Source organism: Copadichromis virginalis, linkage group LG5, assembly GCF_057382275.1.
Source record: "Copadichromis virginalis isolate Kocher_CV1m ecotype Utaka linkage group LG5, C_Virginalis_male_GT1.1, whole genome shotgun sequence".
NCBI classification, from domain to species: Eukaryota; Metazoa; Chordata; class Actinopteri; order Cichliformes; family Cichlidae; genus Copadichromis; species Copadichromis virginalis.
This window is the reverse complement of record NC_140622.1, coordinates 16,843,530-16,853,193: the sequence shown is the minus strand read 5'-3', so window position 1 is coordinate 16,853,193 and position 9,664 is coordinate 16,843,530. Positions and strand designations below refer to the sequence as shown.

The 9,664-nt window shown below is 42.0% G+C and overlaps 1 protein-coding gene across 4 annotated transcripts in view; it reads right to left on the bottom strand.

The window, feature by feature from the left end:
- Window positions 1–5,334: 5,334 nt before the first annotated feature.
- LOC146709230 (calmodulin-binding transcription activator 1-like) overlaps window positions 5,335–9,664 on the bottom strand; it is a 56,744-nt gene continuing 52,414 nt past the window's right edge. The window contains exons 13-21 of one of the 4 annotated variants that reach the window (XM_085456247.1): window positions 9,530–9,608; window positions 9,177–9,444; window positions 8,028–8,548; window positions 7,593–7,741; window positions 7,239–7,485; window positions 6,991–7,059; window positions 6,328–6,473; window positions 6,178–6,249; window positions 5,335–5,485 (exon numbers count right to left, since the gene is read on the bottom strand). In XM_085456247.1, the coding sequence (XP_085312373.1) occupies window positions 5,410–5,485; window positions 6,178–6,249; window positions 6,328–6,473; window positions 6,991–7,059; window positions 7,239–7,485; window positions 7,593–7,741; window positions 8,028–8,548; window positions 9,177–9,444; window positions 9,530–9,608 (1,627 nt within the window). In that variant the 3' untranslated portion in view covers window positions 5,335–5,409. Of the gene's footprint in view, window positions 6,032–6,177; window positions 6,474–6,990; window positions 7,060–7,238; window positions 7,486–7,592; window positions 7,742–8,027; window positions 8,549–9,176; window positions 9,445–9,529; window positions 9,609–9,664 lie in introns of all 4 variants that reach the window. The other 3 variants (XM_085456248.1, XM_085456245.1, XM_085456246.1) reach the window with 3 other exon arrangements.

The window sequence follows — 9,664 nt, the reverse complement described above, 5'->3', positions numbered from 1 at the left end:
CTTAAAATATCACATTTTAATGCAAAGCATTACTTGAAAGACTGCTGCATGATGAGTCCTCACCTCGACAGACTTGTAATGAGTGAGTCTGTTACAGATGGGCTCAGATTCAGAATCAGATGAGGAGTTTCTGCCTGTATAGAGCAGAGCCGATCATTAGGACTGTCCCTCGGAGTGGTGGTCAGCTCCTTCAGGAGCTCATGACAAGCTGGCACTGCTGGCTTGCAAATATCTGCCCACTCCTGCAACCGCTGTTCTGTGTGAGAGACCGTTCACAGTTGCAAGCAACATTGTAAATAAGAAGCGGTCAGCTCTCCTCTCGGGCAATGTCAAAAAGTTAGTTTGTCTTAGGACCACATTAATGTGGATACATGTTTACAGTTTTTTGTTAACATGAATGTTCAAGGTGCTCAATAAACATTTTAGGTGTGTATATATTCCCTTTTTTCTTGAGTCTGTTTGCTCATGCAAAATGAAATGTGATTAATATAGATTAAAAATGAATGATATTTAATCGTGATTAATCAAAATTAATCCACAGCAACCCTGTGATTAATCCAATTAAAAATTTTAATCGTTTGACAGCAATAGAATAAACATGAACTTTTAACTGTATTTTCATAAGTTTTACAGCTTTTCCTACTGACGAGGATTTCAGCCATGGCCATTCATGTTACACCAAAGTAACAGATAATTAAATGACAGAAACCTTCCTGCTTTTTCTACTATATAAACTTCTATTTTTGATTGTTTTTTTTATAATAGGTCCACGGTATTTAAAAAAAAGAAAGAACATATTCTGTAAATAAACTAAAAACTCTGTTTTTTAATCACAAGACAATCTGGGCAAAGAGCTGGAATGTTAAAATCAATTCTTTTTCTAATACTTATCCCAGCGATCAAGTGTGTAGGTAAACCTGTTTACACTGATAGGAGAGAGAGGAGAGTTTCACTGGTCTGGCCTGCTATATGTCGCCCACAGTGTAAAATGAGTTTGACATCCCTTCAGTAGAGCATCTGCAAGTTTCTCATTAGGGACCCAGTGAGGGATAAATACGAGCCAGGAAATGTGTTAAAGTGCAAATTTTCTTTTTTATTCTGATATCATTTTACAGCAGAAATTATGTAAAGCATTCAGAAGACATTTTCCACATATAAGGGCAATATTCAAAACACTTTGCATGGCCTCAGCAACAAAATATTCTTTTTAAAACATCAACAATTTAGTGATGCTTGTGCATGCATGTTCGTAAAACAAAAGAAGTTAAAAACTAGGCTACAAAATAAAAAGGAATGAGAGACTGAGATAGGCATGGAGAACACAACAGCAGGCAAGGTGGGAATACAGCAGGAGATGAGAGCGGGAGAAAAGCGGGGAGGGCCAGGGGGGAGTGAAAGAAGAGGAAGGCAAGGAGAGGTCTAGCCATAGATTATCTATGAGGGACTACCATTCTAGCATGCAATGTGGTGTTTGGCCACGCCCTCTCAAAACAAGGCCTGAAAGGTTATATACCATTCATTTCTAGGCGGACTTAAGAGAACAGAGGCCATCTCTGCACATGTTAACCAGCTGTTTACTATGGCAACATTTCTTATTTTTATTTATGTATTTATTTCTTTATTTTATTTTTTATTTTTTTACTTCTTCTACTCTACATAATCTTTTTACAGTCACCATCCTCTCCAAAAACGTGAGCATATTGATGGATTTTCTGCAATCTGTGTGTTCAGTTTCGCGTGTGCGTGTAGTCTGTAAGCTTGAGCATTTAGAAGTTGTTGTGTATGTGCGTATGTTCATGTTCATTATAAAAGCAGTGTCCTTTAGTTGTGCTGATGTGAGAGGAAGGGCAGTTTAAGAAGTTATTCATGTGATACCGTATGAACGCTCCTAACAGCACTGTCCAAACCATGGCTGCCTCTCAGTATGATGAAACCTCAGAAAACATATGGAACACAATCGATATCTTCCAGCTGTTAATCTCACAATCTGCTATCTCTTTTCACTTTGTTTTGTTTTTCAGGTGTTCAGGGGCCATTACCTATTTTTTGTATCACTTATGAATTTCTTATATTAAGAATCTTGTGCGTTTAAGACTACAGCAAATGCATAAGTATTTTTTTCCTACCCTATTACTTGCTTTGAATGGAATTCATATTTAAGCGTGTTTTTCACTCTCTTCTCAGATAAGGCAAACAGATCACATTTGCTGCTTCTAGACTATTATAAAGAGTGTGGATACAAGTGGAAGACGTATCCCCGACACATTCAAATATGTACACATACACACCCAAATGTACACAACCTGTCACCTGCAGTGTTACAACTCTGTGCCAGCAGTCATTGCACTCCACATACCATCTCCCTGTTCTTCAACCCTGAGTAAAATCTAAGGGAGAGATTTCATTGTTCCCGAAGACATAAGCACAGAGAGAAAGCGTGTGGCCGTTTTATTTTTGCACCTGTGTGTACATTTGCGTTTATGTGTCTATGCACATCCTTGTGAGACAGGGAGAAAGACAAAGAAAGGAAGTGAGTGAAAGATATTTTTGTCCTCTATGAGGAAAAAAAAGCCCAGTTATGATTTTGTTTAAATGTTGTAAAATATTTTTTTTGTAGGGGAAAAGCAGACAAAGTGAAAGAAAACACAGCTTCCTCTTGGAGGGCGAACATACTCGTGACTGTGCCTTTCATACTTTAGTACACGGAGGCTGAATTCAGCGGTTTTCTCCCTTCTAATTACTGAAAAACGCACACAAAAAGTAGGACTTAACGGCAATAGGGTAATTAATCGCCCGAGCAAGCGACACACAGCGTCAATCAGGCCATGAGCATTCATTCACACCACATTCCCAATTACAGCTTCCAGCTTAGACTAAGGTCAAGTTTAACACTGTCAGATTCATTTGAAAACACACAATTTAGGAAAAAACAAACAGGTTAACTGGAAACCTTTCAGAGGACACACAATAAGATACTTCCTGATATTATTTTGCACTTTTCTGTTATTGAGCAGGCACTTTCTAAACAGAGCTTTCCATAAGTCTAAAGTACATGTAGTATAATTATGGCAGTGACAATGAGGAGAAAATGATATGTCAAAACCAAAACGGGGAAGGACATTCTGTTTGAGGATGGAAAGCTTAGACTGGAGGCCAGGTTGGATCCGCTGTAGGTGTGATAAATGATCTTAATAAAAGCTAGTATGCTGCTGAAGCACAACCACATTGTGAAGAATGTAGCGCCCTCTTCCCTTTTTTTTCTTTTCTTTTGCATCGTCAGTCGTTGCACTCACATTTAAACGATCATCATCGCCATTGGCATCATTTCCCCACGTGCATCGTCACCTATACGTAAGCCTGCCTTGGGCAAACTTCAGAACTTGTAGGAGGTCTACGGCTGCGCTGGCACTACATCTCTTCTGCGGTTTATTGTCTGCGTGTTGCTTCGGTAGATCTTACCGATATCTTTTGGGTGTTGGTTTCGCCAACGTAACATACTGTTAGGCAAAATAGCATTCATAATAATTGGCACTACTGGCAAAAGGAGTTTAATTTTTGCTAGCCAAGAAACGAAAAGCACAAAGTGTAAATGTTTTGTCTGAAAGATCGTTGTTTCAGCTAACTTTGTTTTTCCCACTTATAATTCTAACATTAGAGTTTTCAAGTTGCATGCTTTTTAACAAAATGTTCTTTTCAGTAACACTTATAACTGGATACTCTTAAAGTGAAGCAGTTAAAATCCTCTCACAGTCCATAGCCACTAACATGTTCTTTTTGCTGTTTCTTTGTCTTAAATCTCATGCACGTTAATCCGTTTGTATTATCTACATTATTTACAAGCAATACAGCCATCCTGTGTACCCAGGTTTCTGTCTTAAGTTCTCATTATGGGAGTAAAATAATTTATAATCTTAAATACAGTCCTCTTATGAAAAAGTTTCAGGGTCCTCATATCCCCTTACCTCGTCAGTTTATATACAGGAATATGCAATAGTCCAAAATATGGATTTGATTGCCCGTATGGGCTAATATGGGGACCAGTGCCCTGTATAGGGGCAGGTATAGGACCCATGTCCTGTACAGAGCAAGCATAGAGACCTCTCAGACTCAAGAAGAAGTCAAGGCAATGGTATGTGACTCTCTCCTCAAAACCACAGGTAGGATTTAGAGGTTCACGCAAAGAACAAACTAACAGAGACATTTAACCATTGGAACATGTCGCATTTCATCACATGGGGGGGAAAAAACCAGCCTCGAGCTACAACCACTCTTGAGCCAATTAAATAAATAATCAGACCCTTAAATAAATAAAGTTTTTTTTTTTCCCTTTAAAAAAACAAACAAAACAAAAGCACCCAAAATAAGTAAGTTGTCCTTACACAGTTCACATTACACAGGGCAAGGATAAGTTGATGAGGACGTAAGTGAGACACAATTACACAGAAATACAAAAGAAACAACACTAAAGCAGTTTTGGCAAGCATGCAGGAGCTCGTAGCTCAAACACATGCATTGAATTGAACAAACACGGACACACCACATCGGGCGGGCAAAATGCCGCCTCTGAGAACGACTCCATACAAAGTCCATGTAACAAATTAAGACATCGTTATTCAGACCCCATCCCTTTATCTAACAATGCCCCTCTTACATTCAAGTGCAGTTCCTCCCCTTTTTGATTGGGTGACTGAGTAATAGGTTTGCACGCCTGCGAGTCAGAGTGGTTGGTGATACTGTGGTATACTAAATCGGCAGAATGATTTGCGACTGTAGCTCTTCGGGATTGATGGAGAGGAGGAATAAGCGAAAAACCTTGCATGCAAATGCAACACAGAAGTGAGTTTTTTGGTTTATGTTTTTCTTATTCTTTCATGGATTTTTGTTCGGACACAAAACGCAGCAAGCTTTGTGTGTTTTCTGCATGTCAAAGTAGCCTTTCTCTCGAGCGAGCTGTTCATTACGGGAGCCTTTCGGTGCATCCGGCCACCGCCGTGAACAGCGGTATCCCGTTGTCGGGCGCTTCCTCGTTTTCTCTGGTTTGACTCGTCGACTTGCTCTTGCAAAGAAACATACCCATGAAGAGTGCAAAGAATGCCATGAGGTTAATGTGATGGCCTCCCAGTGAAACTGGGGAGGAGGATCAGTGCTGTGGGCAGAGCCAGGTCCCTGGGCTCTGCCCAGCAGTCTGTCTGTCTGAGCTGCCATGATGGACACCTATCCTGTCCTCAGTCTGTCTGGGAAAAGTTTTTTTTTTTCATCTTGAGAGAAGAGGGGAGAGGGAGTGAGAGAAAAGAGGGGAGACGAGGAAAGAAGAAAGCAAGGGAAAAGGGTCAGGAAAGGGAAGGGAGTTTAGAGAGGGCAGAAGAGAAGAGACAGAAAAAGGAGAAGATGGAGGGGGACATAGATTGCTCACAGGCTGAGGGGGCTCTGTGCGGGGCCTGGTGGTGGGCTCTCAGGACCCCTGGCCTTTCTCTGCTCTCTGGCCCTGAAGAAGAGCAAACACATATTAGTCTCAGAGTCGGAGATTTGTGTAAGTGTGCGTGCAACTGCATGTCTTGTTTTTTCATTTTCATATCCAAAGGCCGCATGTAATTCAGCAAATTCCCAGCAACTCCTTCCAACAGACGCACACATTCTCCCTTCTGCTACTCTCCCCACCCATCAAGGCACAAAAAATAAGACTTGCAGGCCAAGCAATACACTTAAAGTCCCCTTGCAATTACAGTCAGAACATGCCCCTAGGAAAACCATACGCAGGGATCGCTCCTCTAACTATGTCAGTCATGCACAAGTCCTGACATCATTTGGCAGAGAGAGAGAGAGGGAGAGAGAGACAGAGAGAGAGAGAGACAAGGTGATAGGGAGGGAAGAAGAGAGAGAGAGAGCGAGATGGAAGGATGATAATCCAGGATCTCCTCTCCCCCTCCCTCTGCTGACATGCAAACAGGCATCAGCCACCAGGAGAGAGGGAGTGAGAGAAGAGAGCAAGAGAAGACTCACCCGCTTCAGAGGCCTATGGTCCATCAAGGGGCTTCACGTGAACAGTAAAACAACACCAACTATTAGCAATAGTGTAGTGTGTGTATGTGTGGCAGTGGGTTTGTTAAGCGTCAAGCATGTGTCTTTGGATGTGCGTGCGCTTGTGTTTGAATCAGCATTAAGAGTTTTAGGTCTTACCTGTGGCGGCATCGGAGCAGGAACCTCAGGATCTTGCGAGCAGCCTGGTTCTGTTTTTTAGTTAGGAGGCTGCTGCAGGCAAAGATGAGGGGTAAGAGATTATACATAAGATAATTATTCCCTTTGTGTGTGTGCATGTGTGAGACGTGCCTGAGAGAGTGTCTGTAGGAGCGGTAGTATTGCTGGATGAGGACCGCTGCTCTACGACTCTGCTGGAATTTCCTCTGTTCATGGAAACTCCGGAAACGACTCTGGATCAAGATGGCTGCCAGGGTCATCCTCTTATAAAGTGCATACTGGAAGAGAGGACAACAGTGCTGTAAAACTCACTGGGATCAGAAAAGACATACTTTTGCAATATGCAACATGTCTGCACATGATAAGACCCACAGATGCACTACAGACCTGTGAGCTTACTTTTTGCTATATTACATAATGACCAGGAAGCAAGTGAATAAAAATCTCAAGAATACACAAAATCCATCATGTGAACATCTTTTCTTTCAGTTCATGACAGCATTAAGTTACATATATTCCTCTCAGATTGCTATATTAGAACAACAAGGTAAAAAAAAAACCCACAAGAAGTGCATACGTGTACATGCAAGATTTGCTTTTTCAAGTGGACTGAAATCTGTTGTTCTTTACTACAGATTTAGCCACGTATGAGAGAGAATCAAAGTGAAAATTCACCTGATAATTTAGCTTACATCTATGAAGGAAACAACTACAACTGCTGTGTCACTACTTCACTATTGAACTGCAGAGCGACATGTTAGAGGCTAATCTTGGCTACATGTTGTTAACTCTTACCTGCTTGTATCTCTTATAACAGCGCTGAATCACTGCTGCAATCTCTTTGCGTTGTTCCTGAATGGGACCCTGTGGTAGTGACAAGAGTTTGTCTAAATTTTGTATATGTAAAATGGTTTGCAATCATATTGAGCTTGTTTTTTTCAAATGTGGATTATACAACTGAGGATAATACATTGAGTCACTGTAGGCTGAGCATAAAGACAAATTCAGTTTTTTTTTTCTAAAGGAGTTTAGGTTACACTGGCCTTGTGTTTTCTGAGGGAGTGCAGAGCATGCCTGATGGTCTCATACAGCTCTCCCTGCTCTGCCTCAGTCATGGCTAGACAGGAGGAATCTGTTTTCAACCTCTCCTCCTTCATAGCTGCACAAAGAAAGGAGGTCCACTCAGAGGGGGAGGATGGGGCTTGCTTAGCCTGAGGACTTTGCTGATCCTCTGGCCCTGAGAGAGAATTTGGCTTGGGGCTGGGAGTCTGAGGTTTGGAGTTTAGAAACCTGAGGAAAAGAAATATTACTTTTAAAGTATAATAAGATTGAGAATGGTTGTTTGTTAAAAAAACAAAAAAGCAATGCAATAACTTATGCAAATATGTCAACCTCACCTTTCCACCTCACCAAGGTAACCAGACAGTAATCTGACATCACTGCTGATCCCAACCTTCCTGGATTCAATTTCTGCTTCAATAACCTCCTGCTTGAGTCTGCCAGTTGAAGCCTCCACAATGTGATCAGCTAGCATTGTGATGTCCATCTGCAAATCATGAAAAGGAAAGGTTACCTAAATATTTATAAAACCTACTTCCTCTTAGTTTTTTGGGTAAGTTTTGAATAGCTCTTTAAAGTCTCACATAACACTCTATACTTAAATGACTCATCGCAAAGACTTTGAAATCTTATACTTACAGCTTCCTCCTGCACAGTAATACATGATTTACCACTTCCATTTTGAGTACTTTTTGACTTTGCATCAGCTACTCAGTTCATGCATGAATGCTTGGTTAGAGATCGAACTCAACACTGCACATAAAAATCTGTACCTGCAAGTCATCTGCGTTATCCTGATAGGTCAACAGCTCTGTTTCCTCTCCCCTGTCAGACAACACTCTTTGACGCAGGTGAACGGCCAATCGCTCCTTTCCTAGAATCTTCCTGGCGAGGCTACGCTGCCCCAGAGTCTGTCTCAGACTCCACCTGCTGCCCCCTCCAGCTCCCCCTATCCTGGCCTGCAGGTGGGAGAATGGGGCACTAGGAAGCTGAGGCTGGCTGGGGCTGGACCTGGTAAGTGGTGCCTTCTGACAGCTGAGGTTCGTGGGTTGCGTCTGTAGCGGCTTAGAGAGAGGAGACCGTTGAGGATTAGGACCTGGAGAGGAGTTGAGGGGGGTGGTACCAGAGATCGAGTTAGCTAGCTGTTGCTGTGAATCTGGGTTGGGTTTGAGCCTCTTGGCTGGGGGTGGACCTCCCTGTTCTCCCTGGGTTCCCTTGTGGGGTCTGTGTTCTGTTTGGCTCCAGCTCTGGCTCTGGTTGTCTGGCTTGCTTCCTGCCCTGGTTCTCCTCAGCTCTGGGGAAACAAAGATGGTGGAAAAACAGCGACAATAACACTTACACTTACAGCTAAAATCAGAAATAGTGGTGATCATTTACAGTTTTCTGTGTAATGATTTACTGTTGGATTGTCAAACAAAATTTTCAGAATCAGTTTGTATATAAATAAAGTCAGCAGTAGGATAGCTTAGCTCAGGAAAAGAAAGTCTGACTGCCTACCAACACCTTTAAAGCTCCCTCTATACAAACGGAACAAAAACCTAACGTGTAAAACAAAAACTATGAAGTCATAGTTTTTGGGTTATGTTTAAACGATTCCTGGTGCAATTTCTACAAAACCAGTAAAGAGGAAGTTACTACCATCCAAAAAACACCTCACTACATTTTTAAACACTAATGCTAATGAGGAGGGCTTAAGTCATGCTGGGAGGTGGCTCATGTTATCTAGGTACATTTTCTATTCTCTCTATATTAAGTTAAACTAACCAGCTATATATCAGTGAAAATCCATACACTTTCATAATTAAAGGTTGGTGGCTGAAGTTAGTAAATAGAATCTCCACAATAAAAGACAGAGGATAAATAGAACTTTGTTATTTATGAGGGTGAAACAAAACTTTTCCTGTTGTTGAGAAACCACAAACCTGAGTTTGGGTTAGGGCTGGGGCTGTTGTTCATCCCACCCGTCTGTGACTCTCCTCTCCATCTATCCATCCAAGTGTCCGCAGGCTGGCCCTGAGTTTGAGGACTATGTTGCAGTTGCTCTAGGAGCTCAGCCAATCGAGTGTGGCCCCGGGATCGGGCAATGTTTAGCGGCAAGCGTCCCAGTGAATCAGGAATAGCTAGAGCTCTTGGATCCCACTGGTAAAGCACCAATGCCGCCTCAGTATGGCCCAGAGCACAAGCCCACATCTATGGAAGTCCAAGGAAAACAACTGTCACACACACAGAGGAATGGAAAGAAAGCAATATGCACAAAAAAGCACTGGTTGCTCACCAATGGAGTGCAAGAGAAGTGGTCTACGTTCAGAGGATCTACTTCCAGCTCGAGGTCAATACTGTCAGCATGCTTTGTGCTGCGAAGAAACACAAATAGCATTAAAATTACTGGCATTCCAGTTTGTGCCGTCAA